At 59.5% G+C, this 23,231-nt stretch overlaps 12 protein-coding genes across 12 annotated transcripts; 6 read left to right on the forward strand and 6 right to left on the reverse strand.

Annotated features, from left to right (window-relative positions):
* The first annotated feature begins 299 nt into the window (after positions 1 to 299).
* On the forward strand, positions 300 to 1,477 carry FA10DRAFT_270140 (hypothetical protein). The gene is made up of 2 exons (XM_025523013.1): positions 300 to 1,156; positions 1,218 to 1,477. The coding sequence occupies exons 1-2, from the start codon at positions 498 to 500 to the stop codon at positions 1,357 to 1,359; spliced, it is 801 nt and encodes a 266-aa protein (XP_025373786.1). The 5' UTR covers positions 300 to 497; the 3' UTR covers positions 1,360 to 1,477.
* A 72-nt stretch (positions 1,478 to 1,549) lies between these two features.
* FA10DRAFT_289641 (hypothetical protein) lies at positions 1,550 to 3,796 on the reverse strand (the record flags this gene model as incomplete). Its single annotated transcript, XM_025524318.1, has 1 exon — positions 1,550 to 3,796. The coding sequence occupies one exon, from the start codon at positions 3,794 to 3,796 to the stop codon at positions 1,550 to 1,552; it is 2,247 nt and encodes a 748-aa protein (XP_025373787.1).
* A 1,133-nt stretch (positions 3,797 to 4,929) lies between these two features.
* On the reverse strand, positions 4,930 to 8,869 carry FA10DRAFT_54331 (hypothetical protein). The gene is made up of 2 exons (XM_025525566.1): positions 5,050 to 8,869; positions 4,930 to 4,955 (listed from the first exon to the last, which is right to left on the reverse strand). The coding sequence occupies exon 1, from the start codon at positions 8,749 to 8,751 to the stop codon at positions 5,353 to 5,355; it is 3,399 nt and encodes a 1,132-aa protein (XP_025373788.1). The 5' UTR covers positions 8,752 to 8,869; the 3' UTR covers positions 4,930 to 4,955; positions 5,050 to 5,352.
* On the forward strand, positions 8,870 to 9,760 carry FA10DRAFT_54330 (hypothetical protein). Its single transcript, XM_025525565.1, has one exon. It carries the CDS (start codon positions 8,989 to 8,991, stop codon positions 9,478 to 9,480), a length of 492 nt encoding a protein of 163 aa, XP_025373789.1. The 5' UTR covers positions 8,870 to 8,988; the 3' UTR covers positions 9,481 to 9,760.
* Positions 9,761 to 10,190: 430 nt separating this feature from the next.
* On the forward strand, positions 10,191 to 12,051 carry FA10DRAFT_54699 (FabD/lysophospholipase-like protein). Its single transcript, XM_025525567.1, has 2 exons — positions 10,191 to 10,224; positions 10,457 to 12,051. The coding sequence occupies exon 2, from the start codon at positions 10,673 to 10,675 to the stop codon at positions 11,801 to 11,803; it is 1,131 nt and encodes a 376-aa protein (XP_025373790.1). The 5' UTR covers positions 10,191 to 10,224; positions 10,457 to 10,672; the 3' UTR covers positions 11,804 to 12,051.
* FA10DRAFT_235512 (glucose-repressible protein) lies at positions 10,204 to 10,489 on the forward strand (the record flags this gene model as incomplete). The annotated part of the gene is made up of 2 exons (XM_025519030.1): positions 10,204 to 10,275; positions 10,343 to 10,489. The coding sequence occupies 2 exons, from the start codon at positions 10,204 to 10,206 to the stop codon at positions 10,487 to 10,489; spliced, it is 219 nt and encodes a 72-aa protein (XP_025373791.1).
* FA10DRAFT_54327 (hypothetical protein) lies at positions 12,019 to 13,434 on the forward strand. The gene has a single exon (XM_025525564.1). The coding sequence runs from the start codon at positions 12,235 to 12,237 to the stop codon at positions 13,378 to 13,380; it is 1,146 nt and encodes a 381-aa protein (XP_025373792.1). The 5' UTR covers positions 12,019 to 12,234; the 3' UTR covers positions 13,381 to 13,434.
* Positions 13,435 to 13,585: 151 nt separating this feature from the next.
* FA10DRAFT_217970 (hypothetical protein) lies at positions 13,586 to 13,942 on the reverse strand (the record flags this gene model as incomplete). The annotated part of the gene is made up of 1 exon (XM_025518517.1): positions 13,586 to 13,942. A coding segment is annotated over one exon (357 nt), but the record flags the coding sequence as incomplete, so codon positions are not given.
* A 697-nt stretch (positions 13,943 to 14,639) lies between these two features.
* FA10DRAFT_54248 (hypothetical protein) lies at positions 14,640 to 16,740 on the reverse strand. The gene has a single exon (XM_025525563.1). The coding sequence runs from the start codon at positions 16,276 to 16,278 to the stop codon at positions 14,857 to 14,859; it is 1,422 nt and encodes a 473-aa protein (XP_025373794.1). The 5' UTR covers positions 16,279 to 16,740; the 3' UTR covers positions 14,640 to 14,856.
* A 1,335-nt stretch (positions 16,741 to 18,075) lies between these two features.
* On the forward strand, positions 18,076 to 18,655 carry FA10DRAFT_54922 (hypothetical protein). Its single transcript, XM_025525568.1, has one exon. It carries the CDS (start codon positions 18,141 to 18,143, stop codon positions 18,456 to 18,458), a length of 318 nt encoding a protein of 105 aa, XP_025373795.1. The 5' UTR covers positions 18,076 to 18,140; the 3' UTR covers positions 18,459 to 18,655.
* Positions 18,656 to 19,100: 445 nt separating this feature from the next.
* Positions 19,101 to 21,013, reverse strand: FA10DRAFT_270145 (putative UTP-glucose-1-phosphate uridylyltransferase). Its single transcript, XM_025523014.1, has 4 exons — positions 20,887 to 21,013; positions 20,712 to 20,807; positions 20,571 to 20,647; positions 19,101 to 20,504 (listed from the first exon to the last, which is right to left on the reverse strand). The coding sequence occupies exons 1-4, from the start codon at positions 20,956 to 20,958 to the stop codon at positions 19,229 to 19,231; spliced, it is 1,521 nt and encodes a 506-aa protein (XP_025373796.1). The 5' UTR covers positions 20,959 to 21,013; the 3' UTR covers positions 19,101 to 19,228.
* A 1,179-nt stretch (positions 21,014 to 22,192) lies between these two features.
* Positions 22,193 to 23,134, reverse strand: FA10DRAFT_246320 (putative translationally-controlled tumor protein). The gene is made up of 5 exons (XM_025519405.1): positions 23,103 to 23,134; positions 22,982 to 23,034; positions 22,703 to 22,907; positions 22,481 to 22,632; positions 22,193 to 22,409 (listed from the first exon to the last, which is right to left on the reverse strand). Exons 1-5 carry the CDS (start codon positions 23,106 to 23,108, stop codon positions 22,322 to 22,324), a joined length of 504 nt encoding a protein of 167 aa, XP_025373797.1. The 5' UTR covers positions 23,109 to 23,134; the 3' UTR covers positions 22,193 to 22,321.
* Positions 23,135 to 23,231: the final 97 nt, after the last annotated feature.

Here is a 23,231-nt window from a genome sequence, read left to right on the forward strand (position 1 = left end):
GCTGTTTCTGTACCTATCCTCGTCAGCGCGCTTTAGCCTCCCCTAAGCGGGGTTTCCCAAGGTTGCCGTCAAGGCGCATCAGAGTTATTAGGTAAGCACGTCAATCTTGCGTGATTTGGGCGAGCCTGATGAGCCATGCGCTCGCAAGGTAGAAGCAACGAACGCCCTGAGGAAAGGCAACAACGTGGGACGAAGTGTCGACGACCAAGACGGTAATCTTACACAGACCCTCTTCGCACACATTATGCAGACATGGTATTGACGGCAATTCTCTGACTCTTCATTGAGCCCCTTCACCACTCACATCTGCTTCTGGTGCAACACGAAGTTGCAGGCTCAATCTGGTGATTACGTAATGCTGCTGCACGTGTCCATAGCGGGCTTGGAATTTTTTTGATGTGGACGCTGGAGCCATCCGTTCTTCTCACCAGCCCACGTACGCATCCGCACACTACCATCCAACCACGCAGCTCACCGCCATCCACACTCTCACTACCATGGCTGACACCAAGGAAATCGAGCAGGAGCTGCCCGAGTCGATCTTCAACGAGTTCGACGAGGAGACGTCCAAGAAGGTCGGAGCCCTGACCGAGGCTTTTGACCAGGCCGAGGCAGACATCATCAAGTACTCGACGGAGCTCTACACGCCCCTCTACGCCCAGCGCGATGAGCTCGCTGCGACGATTCCCAAGTTCTGGTCGACGGCGCTGATCAACTGCTTCACCATGTTCCGCTACGTCGACGAGGAGGACCAGGCCGTGCTCGAGCACCTCCAGACGATCAAGCTGCACCGCGACGCCAAGGATCCCCGCGCCGTCGGTATCGAGTTTGTTTTTGCCCCCAACGAGTTCTTCACCAACACGACGCTCCGCAAGGACTTTGAGCTGACAAAGGACTCGGACAAGCTGCCCCACTTTGAGCTCTCGAGCGACACGACGACAAAGAAGGTCGCGATCGACTGGAAGAGCGACGAGGTGAACCAGTGCAAGAAGCGGCCCACCAAGGGCTCCATCGAGGACGACTTTGAGCCCGGGAGCTTCTTTAGCAGCTTCTTTGACTCGGACGACGTCGAGATTGCCGGTGGCATTGCCGACCAGCTCGTCAACGACCTCTACCCCAGGGCCCTCGAGTTCTACACTGGCGAGGCCTGCGTTCTGTGAGTCCTACCCTCTTTTGAACCTATCTTGGGAAGCAGGCAGCTGACAATCTTCATACAGCGGGGACGACTTTGACGACGACGAGCTTGAGATCGACGACGACGAAGACGAGGACGAGGACGAGGAGGAAGAGGCAGAGGAGGCAGAGGAGAAGGCCGACGGCGCCGCAAACGGCAGGCCGGCCAAGAAGGCCAAGAACTAAGGGAGATGTTCACCCGCCGCTGTATCTATAACCAAGGGAAAACAAAATGAGAATTGCTTCTTCGTCGTCTAAGGCGTATTGGATGGGAGAATGTGCAGTGTTTGCATAGCTGTGATGATAATAGTTGGTGCTTTTTTTTTTGATAATTGTCTACGTCTATAGAGCAAGTGCTAGATTCTCAAGTGCTTCTTCACATGGCAAAGCCATACACGATCTGGCCTTCTTCCTCTTCTCCTCTGTAGTAGACGGGAGGAGGAGGCACGCCGTCGAGGCCCAAGGCGTTACCGGTGCTGTTCACGGTGCTGTGGAAGGAATTTTTGGTCCCGAGGGGAGCTGCGTCCCAGTCGAGAGCCTTGGAAAGAGCGGCGACGATCGACCCATTCGCATTAGCGCTGAAGGGGTTAGAAATCGACGACGCCTTCTGCGCCTGTCGACGCTTGCTACCGCTGCTGCCCCGACGGCGGTGCAAGGCAGCGCCATCGAGGGGCGTGAAGGGGGAGGAGACCGACGTGGGCGATGAGAAGCTGCTCTCGGCGCTCGTGTGGTGGCCGTCACAGCCGCCACTGCTGCTTCCATATGCCTCCTCGAATTCTTCACCTCCGTATGCGATGTCTTCGCCATCGACCTCAACGTCGTCGTCGTTGTCATCGTCGTCGCCATCGTCATCATCGTCGTCTGTGGAGGGGGCCGTGGTCTCATCGTGTCGGAAGATTAGGGGCTGGTACTGAGGCGCCTCTCTTGACTTGCTGATAGAGGCCGACCGTAACCGCTCTGGCAGATGGACCGAGGATACAGACGTCTTGCGAGGAGGCCACTTCGATAATGTTGACGCCGACTCTGGCGCCGGTGTAGGAGGAAGGTCCGGCAGCGGCGTCGTTGGCGGCGGGCAAGGCGGAGGCGAGTGAACGCCTCCAGGAGACTTGAGCCCTTGCTTGCGCCCTGTCGATATGGGCAAGAGGACATTGCCGTGCGTGGGCCGAAGGCTCAACGGCGGTTTCGCTCGACGCTCTCGCAAGGGCGACCGTGTCGGAAGCACCATGGCCGCCTTGCCGTCCTCGGCACCTGCTGCCCTCCGTCCTCCAAACAGATCGTCGTTTTCGTCGTGCTGGCTTTGCCGTCGCCCTCGCAGCGCTTGGTGTGCGCTGCGGAGGTTGCCCGTCGACCGGACCTCCCGAAGCGCCTGTCTCTTTGGGGCCACCTGCAACGGTCTCGTTGAGGGGGGCGCAGGAAAGCCTGCACCAAGGCCGTGGTCAAGCATGTCGACGGGAGCGAAACAGTCGAGCACAAGGCTGTCGGAGGATGTGCGGCCAGACAGTGACGTCAACTCGAGGTCGTCGAAGCTCGTCTCGACGTCGTGGAGGTGCGACTTGAATGTATCGTCATCCAACGACGTCTTTCCTGTCCCTGTCTCTCTCTTTTTCTCGATGCGTTTGCCCCGGCTGCTCAACGTGAAAGCAGCAGGGAGGCGTGCGGCAGCGAAGCGCGCCATCTGCAAGTCAGAGCGCATCGACAGGGGGTGTGCCGATGAGGACGAGGCAGAGGCAGAACCACCGTGACGGCCCGGTGCGTGGGACGCCATCTTTGCGCGAACCTCCTTGCTCGGCGAAATCTGCTCCGAGTTGGACCGGCCCTTGTGCGACTGCTGTGGCGATCTGTTCTTCGTGGGACTCGTCCAGGGCGCTATCGCAGCCGCCGCCGAATACGGCTGGCCCGACTGGGGTGCAAGCGCGCTCACTTCATCGCCAGTCTCATAATGCCGTCGGGGGTCCTCTTGGCGAGGCCGGCTCAAGGTCCTGGGCTGGCGCCCTAGTCCTCCTTCTCCGGCCAGTGGACGACTGTAGTGGCGCGGTGGAAGAGGCGCCAGCCGATAGGAAGCCGACGATGCAGAAGAGGAAGCGCCCGAAGACGAGGCGGCCGTAGAGCGTGGCAGGTCCATGCTCCTGCTTGGGTACCGCTGTGGATGCGACTGCTGCTCGAGCATAAGTGCCCTTTCCAGCCTGGAGCAGAGATTGGACTGATCCGACGTCGATGTCGGTATCCCGGGGGTGGCTTGAAATGAAGGAGGAAGCTTTGGCCTCTTAAAACGATCAAACAGGTGCTGCCTTCTTGCGCCAAACTTGCTTGACGCTCTGTCCAGTAGCGGGGGCTTTGACGGTGAGGTGGGGGGAAACCGAAGCGACGAGAAGCGGTCTTTGAGGACGAGATCCGCCTCGGATGGCGTCGGTGAGGGCGTAGAGAAGCGTGAAGAGGCTCCTTCTTCTTCGTCTTCCTCCTCTATCTCTTCTTCCGTCGTTGTGGACGCAGGGAAGAACTCGTCGAGCGAGACGGGCGGCGGCGGTCGTAACGCGTCCAAATACGGCTTGCGGCGAAAGGCGACAGGGATGGGCCTGCGCGATGGTTTCCGCTTGTGGATCGAGCCGTGGTGATCTTGAGCCATCGAAAGAAGTCGTGATCAGCAAGGGGGGATGGAGCGAAGAGAGGGAAGAGCCAAAGGAAGGACGTCAAGAACTCACCTATTAGTCGTCTCAATCACGTCGCGACCGCACTGTCCTTCCAGTGCTTGATCGATCTCTCGTTCCACCCCGTGTTCGTCGCCCAGGCCTCGCAAACAAAAACAGGTGCGGTTCGATAACCGTGGACAAGGCACAATAGGAGCACACTGCACGAGGTTTCTGTCGCTGGCCTCTGATCTCGCTAAAGGGGGAAAGCAGAACAGGGCCGAGACACAAAAGCGTCTTGTTCTTCACTGCTTGGCTTCTCCTTTCGGGCGCCCTTCCAAGAAAAAAAGCGAGGCCAGGCGAAAGAGGAACAACAGCAGTCTGGGGCTGTTCGACAGCGACGGCGACGGCGACGAGCGACGACGACGTCGACGGATGCGGTTGGGCGGCAAAGTCTAAAAGCCAAAAAGGGACGGTTTTTGCGTTTCGTTGCCTTTATGGTGAGACTTTCAAGATGTAAAATGGCCCCTGCTTTACCCAGCGAGCGACAAGCGGACACATATCATGCATCGCATCCAAGATCTTGCGCTGTTGGCCTCCCGAGCCACTTTAGCAGCAGGCATCCCGCAAAGCGATCTCACCAGTAGTCCTGCACTGCCTCTCTCTCCCTTTCCAATCCCTCCCTCCCTCCCTCCAGCCTGGCCACACATACATACACAAAGAGACTGGACACAGGAGGCAGCAGGCAGCGCTGCGCTGAATCTGACTCGTCACTTTTCTGCGCACTCTCCACCTCGCGACTAATTTCCTCTGTCATCGTCGCTGCATGTCCTTTCCTTCATTACTGCTTGCATTCGCCGCACATGCGCCACGGGTCCGAGCGTACGTGCATGAGCCGCCTGCTTCCGTCGTCGCTCTCTCTCTTCATTCTGCCGCGACCGAACGTTCCTGTTTGCCACTCGGTGCCCGAGGCGCGCGCGCGCATGAGGAAAGAGATCAGAGGGCAACACGACAACAGAGAAAAAGTGACGAGTCGGGAATGTCTCTCTGACAACGCAAATTAAAGTAGAACCGGCATGCGCGAATGAAATTGGCCTGACTACACTAGCTACAGAGGACTTCCTAGCTAGTAGTACGTGTGTTGTAGCCAAAAGAAGGCTAGGCAGAAGATGAGAGATAGTGAGATAGAGGCGGGCCATTTTTACTTTTATTTTTTTACGTGATTCTGGCTCGCGCATCGCATGCCACAAACCTTAAAATTCTCCACCGTTGGATCGCACCATCCAGTCGAGCAGAAGAGAAGGGGCCCCGTGAGATTCGCTTGGAATTCCCAAGACCGTTCAAGACACCGGTGGGCGGGAAGACGGGATTTGAGATGCTGCGATTACGCGGGAAAGGAAAACAGCGAGAGAAAAGACTAGAGATACAGCAGGAGAGAGAGACAAAGAGAACGTGGTAGTAGTACTGTTGTGAGGCTATAGTGTCCGGAGTCTTATCTCAACAGAAGAAAGAGAGTGTGTGTTCTTCAGAAAAGAGAGAGAGCGAGTGTTGTCTTTTAGAAGGCGTGCGGAGGTGCAGCCTGGTTGGGCCCCGCAAAGACGAGCCTGGCCTTGGCGCACACGCTGACCTCGTCCTCGTTGACGACAGTCGCGTTGCTGTCCGTGCTCGTCCGTCTCGCGTGGCCCGCCTGGCTGCTGCTACCACCAGCGGCGGTGGTGCTTGTCCGTCTGGCGCGGCTCGAGACCAAGGCAATGACAATGTGGCCCATGTTTGCAAAGTCGTGGGGCACCCAGCCGCTTGCTTCGAATGTAGACGGGTCAAATGTGAGCCAGTCGGCCATCATGTCGGGCCACTGGAGCGAGAGGTGGGGCAGCTGGGGGTCGTCGACCACGAGGCCGTACCGGACGACCTCGCCTGATCGCTTGCCCGGCGAGCCAGGTGGGCCTGCCATGGGTGGAGGCTGCGCAGGGTAGATGTGGAATCGGAGGTGCTGGCCCGGCACGGCCTCGTGGTCGGGGCACGGAAGGTGTCTTGAAGAAGCGCTCGACGACGACGAGCCACCGGCCGAGGGCTTGCCGCGCTGGTGCTGCTGCTGCCTTCTCCCCGATGAAGAAGAGGCACCAGCAGCAGCAGCGGCAGGCGCGGGCGGCGTCTTTGGCCTGCCGACGGGCTTCATCGAGTCGCGTGGATCAAAGCCAGAGACAGAGGCGCCGTCCATAAAGGACGGGTTGGGGCTCTCTTGCGGGTAGATGACGTGGGGCTGCATGGCGCGAAGCTGCGACTGGTTGCTCATGGTGCTGCTCCGGTTGTTGTTTGCCTGCTGAGCCGACGTGCCAACGATCTCGTCGTCGGCGTCGTCGAATGCGCCATTGACATTCATCGGGTCCGCTGTCCGGCTGGTGGTGCGCGTGAGGTTGCTTGCGTCGTTGGCGTGCATCTGCATCGGCGAGTGGCGGCGGACCTGCATGACGCGCGCCTCGAGGATCTGGGCGTCCTCGTGGCCGGCATTGCTGAGGCCCGTCCGGCTGTCGTGGAAGTCCTCGCTGGCATCGGCGTCGTCCTCGGCTCCGTGGCCGGCATGGCTGCCATTGGTGTCCGTCGCAGGCGTAAAGACGCCCGGCGCATGGAAGGCAGGGCTCTCGTTGATATGCGTGTTGCGGTGGCGGAACTGGAGAATCGACGGCTGGCCACCCCGTGGCCGTCTCCGTGGCACCTCCTCCACCTCTGCCTGCCCCTGGTCATGGCCCGTCACCGTGAGAAAGCCGCCGCCGCCGCCGCCGCCAGCGCCGGTGCCGTTGCGAGTGCTCTTGAAGCTCTGGGAGCTGGCCACGCTGTTGCGCTCGTCGCGCTGCTGCTGCTGCTGCTGCTGCTCGTCCTCTGCGTCATCGTAGAAGAGGCTCTGCTCCCAGCTGCTCCGCACCGACTGGCGGCTGCGCGAGTGCCGCACGCGGCCGGCCGACTGGGCGTAGGGGTCGTCGCTGGGGTCGAGGCCCAAGCCCAGGCCTGCGGTCGCTGCTGCTCCTACTGCTGCTCCTGCTCCTGCGGCTCCTGCAGCTCGTGCTGCTGCTGCGCCTTGCTTCTTGTTGCCACCGCCAAAGAGGCCGGCCACGAGCCTGTTCTGCGTCGGCTGGTCCGCCACCTCCTGCGCCGCCGGCTGATGGCCCTCGCTGAGCTTCTCGTCGTGCATCATGTACGGGCTCGCGTCGGCAAGCGTCGTCGGCGTCGCCTCGACGTCCTTCTTCTTGGCCGAGACGACAATCGCGCGCTTCCACCTGGCCGACCCGCGGTCGGTGAGCGTGCGCTCGTCGTCGTCATCGCCGCCGCCGCCGCTGCGCCGCCCGCCCACGGTCCGCTCGCCCGCATAGGGGAGGATGTTGCCCTGGGTGTCGTGGTCCTCCTTGGCCACGTGTCTGCGGCAGCACATGAGGAGAAGAACGAGCGCGCAGAGGCCGCCAAAGGCACTCAGGCTCGCCGTGAGGGCGATGCGAGCGCGCGGGCTCATACCACCATTGCCGTCACCAGCATCAGACGCGTTGGAGGACTTGGTCGTGGGTGGGTTGTCGCCCTTCTGGGCGAGGTAGAAGGACGCGGCCGAGGACTGGCCCTGCGACGATGTCGACTGGAGGTTGACCTTGACGCGCTCGACGTCCTTGGGCAGCGAGCCCGTGAGCAGCAGCGTCTTGGGGTCGAACTGGAGCGACGACGAGGCGCTCGCTGGATCGAAGCTCACGCTCAGCGCTGGTGCTGCCCCACCAGCCACGGCGAGGATCCTGAGGGACGACGACGACTGCTGGATGTCAGGACGGACATAGGCAGCCAGCGACTGGTTGATGGCCTTGCCCGGGTCGACAAAGATGTTGGGCAGCTGCTGGGCCACAAAGGGAAACGGCGCCACATTGACGGTGATGTTGGCCGGGAGCGACTGGCTGCCGTTCTGGCCCGAAAAGACGAGGGGCACGACGATGGCCTGCGTCGAGTTGGCATCCTTGTACTGGTCGTACGGCGGCGTGCCCTCGAGGGTGTGCGAGTTACCGTCGAAGCGCAGCCAGGCGACGTCGCTGACGTTGGCCGACACGGTGATGGCATCGCTGCCGTCCTGGGGTGCCTGCTGGCCGCTGACGTTGAGGCCCGTCGTGGGGATCGTGTAGCTGACGGGCTCGCCCACCGAGGCATTCACGCTCTGCAGCGGCTGAGCCAGCGTCAGCGTCTGCGATTGCGCCTGCGTTTGGTTGGTGGCGACGACGATGGTGAGCGCCGTCGTGGGGCCGCCAAAGCCAGCGCGGTTGGAGCCAGTGAGGACAAAGTCAAACTCGGAGCCCTCGGGGCCGACCTGGTCGGGTGCGACGCCATACATCGTGTACGAGTCGCTGCTCCAGATGAGCCAGTCCGGCAGCGGCTGCCCGCCGGCGAGCGAGGCAGACAGGTAGACGTTGCTGCCGTCGGGCAGGGTGAAGGTGTCGCCCTGGAAGCCGACGCTAAAGGACCAGCCGAGGGGGATGAAGAGCTTGTCGCCGGGCAGCATGTGGCTGCCGCCCAGCGAGCTGGCCTGGGGCAGCTGTGATGTGAGCGGCTTGTTGACCGTGGGCACGGGCGCATCGATGACAAGAAGGGTGAATGCGTCCGATGCGCCCCGCTGCCCGTCCTGCGTCGCCCTCACGGTGATCCTGTCTCCACCGTCATTGTCGGCCGTGGGGTTGCCCGAGAAGGTGCGCTGGCTCGCGTCAAACGTGGCCCAGTCCGGCAGGCCGTCTGCCGACAGGTTGACGACGGCCTGGCCCGTGGAGTGAAACGTGTCGGGCGAAAAAGTCCAGGTGTATGGAACACCTACATGCGCGATGTCGGGCAGCTGGGACCGCAGCGAGAGTCCCTTGGACACGGTGGCCAGCGAGGAGCCAACGAGGACGCAGAGGGTGGCTGCACCGGCCTGCGCGAGCCTCCGACGAAGGCCGACCATCGCGAGAGAGGGGTGAGAAACGAGAAAACCGTAGAAGAAAACGAGTGTTGTTCGATCCGGGGTGAGAAAGGAGTGTGAGTTGAGTCGGTCAGCTGGCCAAGCCTGTGGGAGATGAGGGCCGGGGAAGGATCAGGGGGCGGAGAGAGGGGGGGGGAGAGAAAGAGAAAAGGGCCGAGACGGAGCAGGAAGGGAGCGTGGTGATGGTGGTGGTGGAAGTAGTAGTAGTGGCAGCTGGTGATGGTGACAGGCCCATCCATCTTCGCGCCTGCCTTGCCGTTGCCGTCTCGTCTCTGCCGAATGCAGGCTGAAGCTCGGCGACGCGTCCAGCATTGCTATTATTTCGGGTCATCAACAACATGCTGCGCGCCGTTATTTGCTTCCCTGCAGGGGTTCGCCTCGCTCCATGATCCAACACGTACCGTACAACCGGCAAGCGTACGTACGCGCGCGCTGGAGCAACAGCGCACGCAAGGAGTCCGTCACGCGCTAGCTAGAGCGTTTGTGCATCCACGAGCCTCTCGCTGGTGCGGCGTCGTCTCCCTCGGAGCAACGCCGTCGAATAAAAATCCTAAATCGATGCATACTCATTCCGCAAGACCAACAAGGCAGGTCGTGCCTAGCTTGGTCCCCTGGTCCGAAATCGCGAACAACAGATCGACAACGACGAGACGGCCACTTCCCTCATGCAGGGAGGGAATGCTCGCGCCGCGTCACGTGGAAAAAGTCTAAAAGCCACCAGGGAAAAATAATATAAAACTGCCAACCCCGCGTGGCGATTATGTCGACCCAAAGGGCTGGTCGTGACATCATCGATCAAACGGACTGCCTGGCAGGACCACCGGCCTCGGCCAGACTCCCGGCCCACATCGCCCCATGTCTTCTAAGTAGAAAGGGGGCTAGCAAATAATCAAGACTTGACTACAACCTCTGCTCGATCGCACCCTGCCTCGTTAAGGCCTGGACCCTGACTGGGCGCTGGTTCGCTCATCGCACATCTGGGGGGGGGGGGGGGGGGCTGCTGGAGAGAGAAGAGAACATTATGACGACGCTCCGTCGCATGGATTGGGCGGGCAAGCGCACGGACGCATGGCTCGCTCATGGTACCGCATCGTGGCGCACGTACGCTCAGGCGCACGTCTCATTGTGGGAAGCGCATCCGCCCTCGACTATGACGACACTGTTTCGACGGCGATGCACCGGACAATAGGACAAATCGAGACACACAGCCACGAGACGTACTGTACGTTAATGAGCAGATGTTGTGTATGTGTGTGATGCTCGGACACGTAGTCGACCCTTGGACTCCGCTCAGCATCGATCCGATTTCCTTGCTCCTGTGTGGGTATATAAAGCACAACTTATTCGCCGGTCCGTCTTCTCTTCCCTCACCCACTACCAAACAAAGCTTCTTCCACCCAAACAAAACCCACCCCAACACCTTAACTCGCAACAATGCAGACCGTCAAGGACGCCGCCAACTACGTCTCGGAGTCTGTCCAGCAGGCTACCTCCACTGCCTCCAAGGTTAGCACATCCTCTTGACTGCTTGTCGAAGCCATCCACTGACATCCTTCTTACTACCAACCAACAGGAGGGCAACAAGGAGATTGCCAAGGGCAACACCGACGCTTCGCTCGGAACACGCGCCGAGGCTGCCAAGGACGCCGTCGGAGACAAGATTGACGAGTCCAAGCACGACTCCAAGGCCGAGCTCCACAAGCAGAAGGCCCAGAACTAAGCGGCATCGCCCACTTCCCCTCATTATTTACCCCCTCTGTTTACACATATGATGGTGAAGACGATGAAATCGCAATGATTACTTCTTGATCCACACTGGTTTGCTCGACTTTGTTTGCGTTGTGTGTGTGTGATGCGTTTCTGATAAATTTGATCGGACGGCAGATCTGGTGGAGAGCAGCAAATGTGGCTTTCCTCGGCCTGCGCGTTGAAAACTAGTCGCGAGCAGGCTGTGCGCGAATCGCGGCAAGACGACGGCGACGACAACGACGACAACGACAACGACGACAACGACAACGACGACAACGACAACGACGACAACGACAACGACGATAACGACAACGACGACATGATGGCAAGCATGGGAGACGGACAGACGCGCGCGCTCGTCCTTGGCGGCGGCGGACCCGTCGGGCGGGGCTGGGAGATTGGCCTCGTCACCGGTCTGCGATCCCTGGGCGTCGAGCTGGCCGAGGCGGACCTTGTCGTGGGCACCTCTGCGGGCGCCATTGTGGGCGCACAGCTCAAGCTGGGCCGCGACCTCTACATGCTCTTGGGCCCCGCACCTGCGGCCACGGCGAGCAGCTCCACTGTGGCCACCGTGGCACCTGCGCCCTCACCGCCAGATCTCATCGCCCAGCTCACGGAGGCGCGTCGGCGGGCAGTCACGTCGGCAGACCCCGAGGCCGAGTACAGAAGCATTGGGCAGCTGTCCGTGTCCACACCGACAATATCGGAGCACGAGTACGTGTCGGGCCCTCGTTTTGCCAGCTTTGCTCAATGCGACGCATGGCCGCCCGGGGTCCTGATCACCTCGACAGACGTCGAGACGGGCCAGGCACAGGTCTGGACGGCTGCGTCGGGCGTGTCGCTACAGAAGGCCATTGCGTCGAGTACCGCGCTCCCTGGCGCCTTTCCACCCGTGACAGTGGGCGCGGGAAAGGAGCGATACATGGACGGCGGGGTGCGGAGCATGCTTCACGCGCCCCTCGCCGCAGGCCACCGTCGCATCCTCGTCGTCTCGTGCTTTCCCATCTTCAGCCACGCCGACGACGACGACGACGACCCCATCGCAGCCAAGCTCATCGACGAGCTCGACGAGCTCAAGTCCTCGTCGGACGGCACACACATCGAAGTCATTGAGCCCAATGACGAGTTCCAAGCGTCATTTGCGCACAGATTACTCGACTTCAGCTTGGTGCACGATGCCTACCAGTTGGGTCTCCGGCAAGCGAAGCACGAGGCTGAGCGCGCAGCCCGCCTCTGGAACACTGGCAACACCGCCACCGTGACAGCGGCGCAGGCTTTGCAATAGGTTACATCGGACTGCACTTACTTACTTACGGCAGTAGTAGAGTTGCAGTAATAGCAGGGTTGTAGTTGCAGTAGAGTAGTAGTAGCAGCGGGAAGACTTTGGCAAGGAGTTCCACGCGCACGCATGGCTCGAGCGCGCCCAGGCGACTGCGACTCAGCGCAGGACAGGAACAGGGGAAAAAAAGTAAAATAAAATAAGAGAGGTGGGACGGAAAAGCTGAGCTCTGACTGCCCTCCCGATTACGGTTCCGTCGTGCCAGCTGTCTTGTCGTGCTGCTACCCCTTCACTTTTTGGGCTCTCGTTTCGTGCGATTTGGTCTCGGCGGCGGGGTTAACTGAGCTTCATATACATACACACTCTTTTTGGAGACGCTGACGCGGCCACAGAAGAGAACGAGGACGAAAGGCGAGAAGAAGGGAGCAGTATAAGAAATGATCCTCTCCGAGCCCTTTGGCGTCGAGGACCCCAATCTGCCCTCGCCGCCCTACCCACCCTCACCTACCCTTTCTTCCTCGACTTCGTCCTCGAGCTCCAAGGGCAAGAAGAAGTCTGACAAGATGACTTTGTCGGACTGCGACAAGAAGGAAAGCAACAGCAGCAGCGACGACAAGCCGACCGTGCCGTCTGCTCCGACCAATGCTCCATGCTGCCAGTGCCAGTGCCATCACCATGGACACCGCTTTGGGCCACGCTCCTTTGGCCGCCATTCATGGCACGGTCACCGTCACTATCGTCGCATGAGCGATGGCGACCACGATGACGCGGAGGAAGCCTTCCAGCTCCGTCGCTGCCGTAGGCGCCGTCGCTCTCGCCCGCACCGCATCATCTTCAGCATCCTGCTCCTCGCTTTCTTCCTCGTCACAATGAAGCCGCTCCAACGCTTCGTCCTTGGCACCGTACACGACATCGGCGACCACACGCCGCAGGCCATCGTCGAAGTGTTCAACGCCATCATCGGCGCCGTCGTCGGCCTCTTTGGCTCCAACCCCATCCTGGCCGCCTGGTTCTTTGTCTCGCTCCTGCTGCTCGTCATATGGGCCATCGCTCGGTGCTCCCACAAAGCCAGGAGGAGGAGGAAGTGGAGGAAGGCGGCGAGTTGCGGCATGATGAGACGCTGGTGCCGGTCCAGGGCCGGCCTCGACGTTGGCACAGCCTCCGAGACCGAGAACAGCAAGACCGAGACGGACAAGGAGATCGAAACCGAGAGCGAGTGCGGCGAAAAGGCAGCGAGGGGCTTTAGCAACCACCGTGGCCTTCGCCGAGGCCAGTGGCTCAGCAAGGCCGTCGAGTCGGTCCGCTGGCAGTACGCCAACTTCCCTGCCGGCGTGAACCGCTACCGCATCGTGCTCACCGACGACGTCGAGCAGCAGCGCAGTGACTCCGTGCCTGCTACTACGCCAGCGCCACATTCGTCGACCGAGGAGCGTGTCGTGGTGGACTACCAGGTCGACGATGGCGACGTCGACGATGACACCACTCTCTACACATCGTCAGGCACCAGCGACGCCTCCCACTCGTCTGCCTCGTGGTCTCAACTGGACTCGACGTCCACCGAAAGTGCCCGCCCTCTTCTCTGATTGCAGTTCTCTTCTCTGAGCGCAAGCCCTCTACTCTGAGTGCCAATTAAAGATGTCTTGTTCAATCTCTTTGCTTGTCTATCAATACATGTGCTTGCGTTCCCAGCCGCTAGATCCTCCTGGCCACTCTGCTCTGTTCCCTCTGCACTTCCTCGCCAACGTCGTCGCTCTTGTGTGCTCCCCTCTTCTGCCGCTCTTCGTGCGACAAGAGCCACCGTACTGTGATGCTGAGCCGCTTGCCCCGCCGGATCCTCTCCACCTCACCCGCCTCGCCCTCGACGAGGTCCTCGTCTCTCGCCTCGATGCCGTGCTTCCACGCCCACCGCGACTCGCCGCTGAGCAGGACGAGACTGCGGTCCTCGAGGTAGACGTGCTCCACCTGCTCCCGCTCTTCATTCTGCCCCTTCTCTTGCCATTGCTCCCCCCCAGCGCTGCTCTCTCGGCTGAAGCGCATCGTGCAGCCCGAGCCAAAGCTGCAGACGAGAATGCCGTCGTCGAATTGGTGCGGCAGGTCGATGTGCGACGCGAGCCCCTGACCCGCTTCGTACAGGTTCAGAATCACCTGCCGGCTCCGCCCGTCCCAGCCTCGCCCTTCTGCCCCTCCTTGTCCATCGTCGTCGTCTGGCGACTGCGGAAAGACGAGGGCATAGCCCGGCACGCGCGCATCGAGGTTCGTCCGGGTGTAGTCGAGGAGCGTGCTGAGCCAGGCAGGCGCCGATGACGACGATGACGACGGCGACGAAGACGGCAGTGCAGGCCGGCCGAGAAACAGCACTGCCTGGTCCCGCCCAGCGCGCGCATCAAAGTAGTTACAGGCGGCGATGCCGTCGAGGAGCGCCGCCACAAGGGCGTCCGACGCGAAAAAGTGGCGCTCGTAGGTGAGGCCCGGGATCGCTAACGGCGGCGGGCATCGCCGCGCGATGGGCAGAGGCACAGGCGCGACTTCACCCTCGACTTCCTCGCCGGCGTCGTAAACGCCTGGGCTGCCGCCTGGGGAAGCAGGCGAGGGTGGAAAGAGGGGCGACGAGGGAGGCGAGCTCATATGTCGCTGGTCGTTGCCAGAAGAAAGGACGTGCAGCAGTGGAGGCAGGCACCAGTCGGCCGAAGCTAGAGGAAGACTTGTCGCTCATGGACATCGTCAGGCCAGGCTTCAGACTGGGGACACACTCTTCTTCAATGAGATGAGATGAGATGATGAATTGTGGGAGATACAAATGAAGGAGAAAGAGAGGGTGGTCCTCATCCAGGAAGAAGCTAGCATACAAGGAGAGACGAAGGTTAAGACCGATTAACAGCGAAAGAAGTAGAGATGAAGAAGAATGATGAGAGCCTTGATTGAAGTGTGTATGTGAGTGTGTGATGATTGAGACGATTCTTGTGAGTGAGATGTGACGGAACAGGACGATGATTGCAGAGATGTAGAGGACGGAGAGCGTGCGTAGTGAAGGAGATTGAGCGACAACGACGGTGGGTCATTCAGGGTCGCGGGTCGACCGGTGTTGCACCCTTGGAGGACCGACGGAGAACGTGAATGGCCCTGGACGCCCGCTGGGGATGGCTGCAGGTGTGCCTTCGGAGGATCGAAGGCTCTTGCCATTCGACCGTCGTCGTCGCTTTGGCAGGGCGGCTTGGCGAAGGCGTCAGGCCGCTCGGTCTGGCTGGCGGCGACGGGATGGGAGACGGTTCGCGTGCGTTGGACTGAGCCTGAGCCGGCTGGCGAGGACGGTGCTGGCGCTGGCCCACGATCAAGTCCGACTTGGCCCGGATCATGGGGGGAGTCGTGGAGGACGAGGCATAGGCAGGCGGACCGGTGGAGCTGCGCTTGCGACCAGCGATGAGCTCAGCTGCGGTAAAGGCCACCGTCGCCGGGTTGGCAAGTGCTGCTTTGGCTTTGCCGTCGTGCCTCGTCTTGGGCAGCGTGGGACTGCGATGGAGCTTGCCTGCATCTTTGAGTGTCTCACGGCTGCTGTTCGTCGTCACTGTTGCTGCTCCCGCTGTCGTCGTAGTTGTCGCAACCGCCGTGGCAGGCCCGTCCTCGGTGATGCTGCGAGGGGTGGGAGGCGTCGAACGAGCGCTGCGAGGGCTGACGGAGCGACCGGTATTGCCTCCACTGATGGCGCTGCTGTTGCTCGACGCCGTCGACAGAGATCCACCGGCATGGAGTGAGAGCGCAGAGTGAATGCTGATGTCACGGCGAAGTGCCGCCTGCGTCTGCCTGGGCGAGAGAGGCGGGACGATCCGGGTGCTAGTCGTGGGTGCGGTCGCCGTCGTAGTCGCCGCAGAGGCCGGCTGGCCAGACCTCCTGAGCTGGGCGTTGGGGGGCGAGCCAACGCAGTTGGACGGGCGACGCGCAAAGGCAAGCGTTGGCGACATAGTCGAGGTAGACACGCTCGTGGCCGCAGTCGAGGCAGAGCAGTTGGACGTGCGACGAGATGTGTGCGCCGACGGTCGCTCCCTCACGGCGTCTCCCTCTGATGATGCTCGCTCGTCGTCGTCGTCGTCGTCTTCGGCCTCTTCATCGTCGTATTCCTCGTCGTAGTCGCGGTGGTCGTCGTCCCTGTCCTCCTCGTCCCAGATCATGGCCAAGTCGGCCGTGCTGAGCCTCTTCTGCGACGAGCGAGCCTCGCTCGCGGTGGCGTCGTCGTGCTCAAACAGCTCATTGCCGCTGAGGAAGCCCGATTCGAGGCTGGGCGGCGCCTGCTGTGAGCCTCTACGCGCAAAGGTGGGAAAGTAGACGGTGGCCTCGTCCCAATCTTCATCAAAGTCTTGCATCCTGGGCGACGAAGCGTTCGAGTAGCGTTGGTGCTTCTGGCGGTAGTGCGTCGCAGCCAGGCTGATGGGGCCTGGCGAGGTTGCCGTAGAGAGGGAGGGGGAGGCAGAAGAAGCGAAGATGTCCATCGTGCTTATCAGCGCCCAACGCCGCGTTGTTTTGATGAAGTAGGGCTGGAAGGGGCAGGGAGTGGCAGGGAGTGGCAGGGATGCGAAGGAGCGAAGAAAGAGAAGAAGAAGAAAAGAGGGAGGGAGAAGAAATTTGGGAAGAAAGGAATATACGCCGAGGAGGTCCGTGAGCGGGCTCAGCTTGCCTTGCCAAGGCGCCTGCCCAATTCAGAAGACGTCGGGGGCGCTGCTGTCGGTGCTGGTGCTGACGCTGCGGCTGCGGCTGCGGTTGCTAGCTGCGATCGACTCAACTCCTAACGCCGGAGGAGCACAAGTCGGAGGGGAGCAAGCTACGATAGGCGGCGTAGGCTAGGCGTGGTCCAGCCCCTCTTGTTCCTACTATGTCTCTTTTTCGCCTTTTAATTCCTCGTCTGTCCTACTCCCTACCGACTCGAGTGAAGACGTTCGTTTATCGTTGTGAAGAACGAGGAGAGGAGCCAGCGAGCAGGCAGGCCCTCGTGATTATATGCGGGGCTCAAGAGGCGGACCTCGACCCGTCGTCGCCTTGACAAATTTGTTGCACGCCTCAGCAGCAGCTGTTGCCCGCCCGCCCGCAGCCTGGCTTGAGCGCGTCCTTGCGTAGGTGTGCGTCTCTATCGCTGGTGCACGGCACAAGGCTGGCGATAGGGCAGATGACGCGAGGTAAGTCGCGGCAGCACGCCTTTTTTGCTACTCCGTCCGAATTAAAAGAAGATAGAGGATGAGGAAGGGCGGGTGGGGGTGCTGCTAAAGATAGAAAGGGCAATAGACTCAGATGTGTGTGGTTGCTGATTGCTGGGTGCGAGGCGCTGGCTCTGGCGTGATGTATGGGACAAACGAGTCCGTTGTTTGCGCGCGCGCGCGCGCTCGAGTCACGCAAATGCGCCCCCCGCTGCTGAAACTAGCTAGTAGTGGCGATTTGTACGCGGGCGGCTGCGTCGGGCCAGATCAGAAAGGCTGGACCAAAAGAAGTAGTAGGTCGCCGTGGCGCGGTTCTCGTTGGTGTTGATGGGGAGGAAGTGGTGCAAGTGATGGCTCTCTATTGCACCTTTTCTTTCAGATAGCCAGCCGCCTTCGCTCCCACTCCCTACCAGCCGAGAGAAGGCAGGATGGCTGACCGCACGGCACGGCCCGCCCGCACACACTTCAGCACCCTGAGCCCGCGCTCTAATTTTATTAATTCGAGATAGAAAGGGATTAAGGAAAAAAGAAAAAAGAGGGTGGTGCATGCATGGTGCATGGCGCCAACCGCTCTGACATCTGTATCCTCAGATAACCCCCCACCGACCCTGTATATGCTATCTCCCGAACTGTGTCTAGCACCTACGCTGCTCTCACAAGGGCAATCAATCGCATCATCGAAACAGCCTTATCACACCATCCATCGCTCCACGCACCCTACCAGTCTAGTCCCGCGATTACAGTGTGTCTTTCAGTGGCGCAGCCGTCATCGGAAGGATCGTTCCTTGCCGAACAGGCTCACTGTTCTGACACAACGACTCTGATCTACACTAGTAGCTGGTACTAGCTGGCTGTTCCGACACAAGGGTCTCGCAAGATTTGAAACGGACCAGCAAATCGATACGACCCACGAGACGCGAGCGAGATCCCACGTTCTGGGCACCTTGGCAGTCTTCAGTCTGCGTCTGCGCCTGGCCGGTGCCGTGCACCGCTCGAGCATTGTCTGAATGACGCGCGCCTCGCTAGTTAAGTATTAATGTTATTTTTGCAGGATGGCTTAGATCAATTTTCATTTTATTATTCACAATTTTATTTTTCGGCAAGCCTCTCCTCTAGCCAGCCGTCCCCTCACCCTGGCAAGACTTTCGCTTGGCCTAGCCTCTATGACGAAAGTCGAGGTGGACAGCCAAAGAGGAAGAAGAGCCACAAGAAAAAGCGGGGTGCATCCATCGATTCTTCGATCCACCCCGCGCCGCACGGAAAGGTGGGGATGGCTTGCTCGCTCCTTTTGGATGTCTAGGCCATCGAGTGGGTGGCGAGTGGCTTTATCAATCGTCATGGCTGCCACTTTCGATCTTGTATTACGTCTCGCCGCGGAGCTCTTGCCTGCCCAAGGCGAGGAGAAGAAGCGCGCGTCCCGCACTGCACGAAGAGGGGCCACTACTTTTGCACTACTAGCAACAACTCTGGCTGCCACCTAAGACGTCCTGTGCGACTACTAGCGTCGCACTGCCTCTCATTTGTGACCAGACACGGCAGTTGGGTCGGATCAGATTGACGGGTCACGTTGCCTTGATGGCCAATCCAGGCTAATCTAACCTTACCAAGTAGCGCATAAGCCAACGCTTCGATAAAGCTTAACTCTACGCAGACCGTTATCGCCAGCCACAGACTTGGAGTAGCAGGGCCCTTGACTCGAAGCAGGCTCCTATCTAGCCTATCTCTCTTTCTCTCTCTCTCTCGACCCCTCTCCTTTTTTCGGTACGGTCGAGACGAGGCTAAGCGGCAATTAGACGAGGCTAGAGCGGCTTCGCCATTGAATAAGGTTTTCCTTTTCTTGTCCGGGGAGATCGAACGTAGACTATCGGCCAAAAGATGTCAAGAGCATTGTCCAATTTCTCCGTTTCTCTCACCGGGTCCCTCGATAAGGGAAAAGAGAGGACCAGAGGTAGGAGGGACCCTGTTCCGTATGCATCGGCCTTAGTTTCTCCGCGTTGGGCTGCTAGAAGCGCAGTAATCCATGGTTTCGAGCCTCACGTCGCAACCCTCCCTCACACCATGGCATGACAAAGAGCACTCTCTACCTTCTGACGACGACCTCACAAAGCGACGCGCTTACAGGAGAGCAGACCCAATACTCGCAGAATTGAACGGCTCCGGTTCACACAAAAGACAATGACAAAGTTGAGGCTCCAAAGATGTAGTTGAAAAAAAAAGAGGATATGAAGACCAAAAGGGGCGCTCTGCAAGTCTAGTGGTCGACAAGGATCAACGAACCCGAGCAGAGCTTGTTCTCGAGGATGGAGCCGTCGGGAATGTTGATGCTCGACCCCTCAACGGCAATGATGATGACGGTGCCCCGCAGCGTCACATTCCTGCCAATGGTCACGTTGCCCGAGATGGTCAGGTGGTCGAGCTCCTTCATGTTGGGCACCGTCTTGAACCGTGCCTGGAACTGGGCCACCTTGCTGAAGTGGGGGCCCAGCTTGATGACGGGCGTGGTGTTGAACTCGATCGACTTGTCCTTGCACAGCTTGCCGTGCTCGAGCGAGTAGAGGTCCGAGGTGATGAGTAGCAGATCGCTGCAGCTCTTAACGGGAAGGAAGCGCGACCGCGGAACGTTGACGCCCTTTGCGCCCTTGAAGTGCTTGATGGCCGCGCCCACAGCCGTCTCGAGCTGGATGACAGCCTCGCCAGAGCCGAGGGACTTGTTGTTGACGATGATCTCGAGGTCCAGCTCGTCGTTTTCCAGGACGCGCTTGATCGCGTGGAGGTTCAGCCAGAGGTTGTTGGTGTTGAAGATCTTGAACTTCTTGACGCTCTTGAAGTCCTCGACGTGCTCGCTCGGCACCTGGGCAATCTCGAGGAGCCGGATCGTGCCCTCGTAGTCAATAAGGGTGCCGCCCTTGACGTCGGCCTTTGTCTTGTCCGTCACCTCCGAGATGAACTCGGCCTGGGTGTCAATCATGTGCTGGTAGATGTTCAGGTCGACGTCTGCGCCGAGGTTGTCAACGTTGGAGACGAAGACGTACTCCTTTCCTGCGTTGATGAGTCGGTCGAGGAGGCCCGAGTTGTACATGGCGTCGAACAGGTCGCCGTGTCCCGGCGGGTACCAGAGGGACTTGTCGCTGGTGGCGCTGCGTGGGCAGGGCAGGAGCGACTCCTTGTTGACACGAGGGTAGCGCGACTGGTTGAACGTCAGGATCTCGACGTTGTGGTTGGCGTACTTTTGGATGACACGCGCCGTGTCGTCGTCGGTGTTGAACGAGTTCATGAGGATGAATGGCACATTGACGTTGTACGTCGAGTTAAGGTGCTCGATCTGACGCACAGAGAGGTCGAGGAAAGTCATGCCCTCACGGACCTCGATGACTGACTTGGGGCCCGTGCAGCCCATCGTCGTGCCCAGGCCACCATTGAGCTTGAGAACGGCAAGCTTGTTGAGCAGCGAAGTGTTCGACGCTGGCTTGAGCTGGTCGTAGGGCGTGATCTGTTCTGGCGCAGGCGCCTTGACCTTGTCCCAGACACTGTCGTGACAAGGAAATCAGCTATCTCCCAAATGTATGCGCTCAAATGAATCAGGAACAACGCACAGCTTCTCGCCCTTTGCCCGCTCGCTCAGATACCGGTTGAAGAGCGTGAAGAAGGACGACATCTCGGCGTCAAAGGCCTGGACCAGTCTCTTGTCAGGATCGTGCTCTGCTGGTAGAGAGGCAGGAGGCAGAGGAGCTCACCTTGCGTGCGACAGGGTCCTCGATCTCAGCCACCATCTTGTTGAGCTCGTTGCGCATCGCCTTGGCAGCGACGCCCGTCGTGGCCGATTTGAAGTCCTGTGCCGATCAAAGGTTGCCGGAGGGCGAGCCAGGTCAGCAAGGTGGTGCTTGTGCGAACACTGAGAAGGACACTCACAATGTGCGAGGCACCGCGGGTGCGCGACGCCTTGACGCCTGCGCCATTCTGAGGGGTGGAGAGATGCGACATGATGCTTGTGTGCGCCGAGGTGCTAATCAGGCAGACGACGTAAGAGAGGGCAAAGAGGAGGAGGAGGAGGGAAGGGGAGAAGAGAAGATCGGCAAAAGCGTCCTTGGAAGATAGAGGTGGGGAAAACGAAGGGAAAAATTTGGGCCACTTCTAGGCCTGCCCAACGAGCAAATCTTTAGAGTCGGTGGCAAGACGGAAATAGAGGCGGCGCGTGCACGAGCCCTCCCCGTCCACTCCGATGTTTAGCTCGTCGGCCCTGAGGCTCGGCTAATGAAATCACAGGGCGGGCAGGACAGACGGCAGAATGGCAAACGAGCGAACAGTCTATGAGGAGCGCCGACCAGTCTCGCAACGAGGCTAGACTCACCTTGTTGTCAGCTCGAGCTCGGGAAGGTCGGTGAGGGTGGTGGGCGCGGGAGATAGGGAAGGAATAGGAGAGACACGGGAAGGCGAAGAACGGTACTTTTTTAACTTTCCTAGATTGCCAGCAGCGCACGCCCACGGCGATCTTCTTGCTAGTTCCTTTTTATCCTCTCTTCCCCTTTCTAGCTGTATCTACCTGTTCTATCGCTCGAGATATTGAAATCTTGTCTCGTCGTCCTCAACAAGTGCCGGCAGAAACGCCTTCCAGACCCCCTCCAGATAGACCTACAGCTTATTTGTTTGGTTCGGACTGTCAGCAAAGAAATTTTAGGCACGACGGCGAATGGGTTTTATATGCAGAGGCATCTTTCCAATCCTTCGTTCGAACCAAAGCGGACAGCAACCGTGCGTGTCTCCACGGCCCCCAGCTCCCGTCCGAGGAGCGCCACGTTTCCTCCTGTCCCTCATTAAGACTTCCTCACCCTCTCACTGTGATGAATCTATCCCGGTGCAGAATTGGGCGGCTGCCTCGTCAGAGAGTCGAGTCCCGACAAGGGACAAATGGCCCAATCGGGGATTGGAAGGCCGCGAGCACCAGCTTCGTGCTGCAATGCACGCCCAGCCACAAAGCTTTTGGTTGTTTTGATTCACGAATTGACTCTACAATGACTCTTGGCTTCCTTCGCACATTCACCTCTAGACGATGCGGATCTCCCGTCAAAGATGAAGAAAGGCACATCGTGATGAGGTCGCAGAGAAAGATGTGAGATTGAAAAGAGACAGAAGAAAGCACTCTACGGAATTGCGCCTCTCAAGGAAAAGCAAAAGACAGAAAGAGGCGAGAGAGGAGAAGTCTACATTACTACGTTCTGGCCTTTTGAGCGGTAGATTGGGAGTGTAGGGATATTTGGTGGATTGGCCTCTTCTTTTCATGCGGTAGCCCCCTGCCATCCTCGGGATTTGCCTTGCTTTCCTTGATTTACAGTCGGTGTGTGTCCCGTTAGATCTTCTGCTCCTTGACACCGTCCTTCCAGAAGATGAGGTAGGGCGTGACACCGTCCTCGCGGTAGTTGAGCAGCGCAACCATTCTGTTCGCAGTAAGGAATCCTCGTCAGCTCAGGAAGCCTTTCAATCAAGCTTGGGCAGGGTAGAAACTCACCCCTCCGGGTCGCCCGACTCGCCAGTGTAGAAGTCGTAGTCCTTGAAGTTTCCGACGATCTTCTTTGCGAACTCGGCGGCCTTCTTCTCGAACACCTCGACCCGCTCTGGGTTCTCGGCCTGGAGCTTAGCCTTGATGGCCTTCATGTAGCCCTGAACATTCCAACGCCCAGTCAGTCTTTGGCCCCACACAGACCCCGAGAGAACGACGCAGAACACACACCTTGAGGTAGGTGAGGTAAGACTTCTTGTCAAACGTCGTCGACTGGAGGCGGAACGAGTGGACGATGTTGATGACCTGCTGACCGCCATTCTCGAGGGCCTCCTGCTGCTCCTCGGCACTCGGGTTGGCTCCAATGTCGACGTCGCCCTCCTGGACGACAATGTTGGCGGCATCGACCTCGTAGACGACATCGTCAATGTCCTTGCTGTGTACCAATGCCCATCAGCTGCTTCTGAGGGCGGGCAGAGGAGCAGAAAGAGCAGGAGCAACAGGACTCACAAGTCAAAGCCGTCCGAGAACATCTCGTCGCCAGAAACCTTGTCGGTGTAGAGCTGTGTTCGGTGATCCCAGATCAGCTGACGTGCTTCGTGACTGGCTCTTCGGACCAGTTCGGGCTCACCTTCATGCTGTGTAGAGGGGTGGAAGAAGGGCCGTGCTAAGATGGTGTAGGTAGGTTTTCGTAGATGGAAGAAGAAGAAGCTACGTGGGCTGTCTCGCTCTCCCCAGGCAAGGGGCCAGAAAAAAAAAA

The sequence above is a fragment of the Acaromyces ingoldii genome, assembly GCF_003144295.1.
Source record: "Acaromyces ingoldii strain MCA 4198 unplaced genomic scaffold FA10scaffold_11, whole genome shotgun sequence".
Classification (NCBI taxonomy): domain Eukaryota; kingdom Fungi; phylum Basidiomycota; class Exobasidiomycetes; order Exobasidiales; family Cryptobasidiaceae; genus Acaromyces; species Acaromyces ingoldii.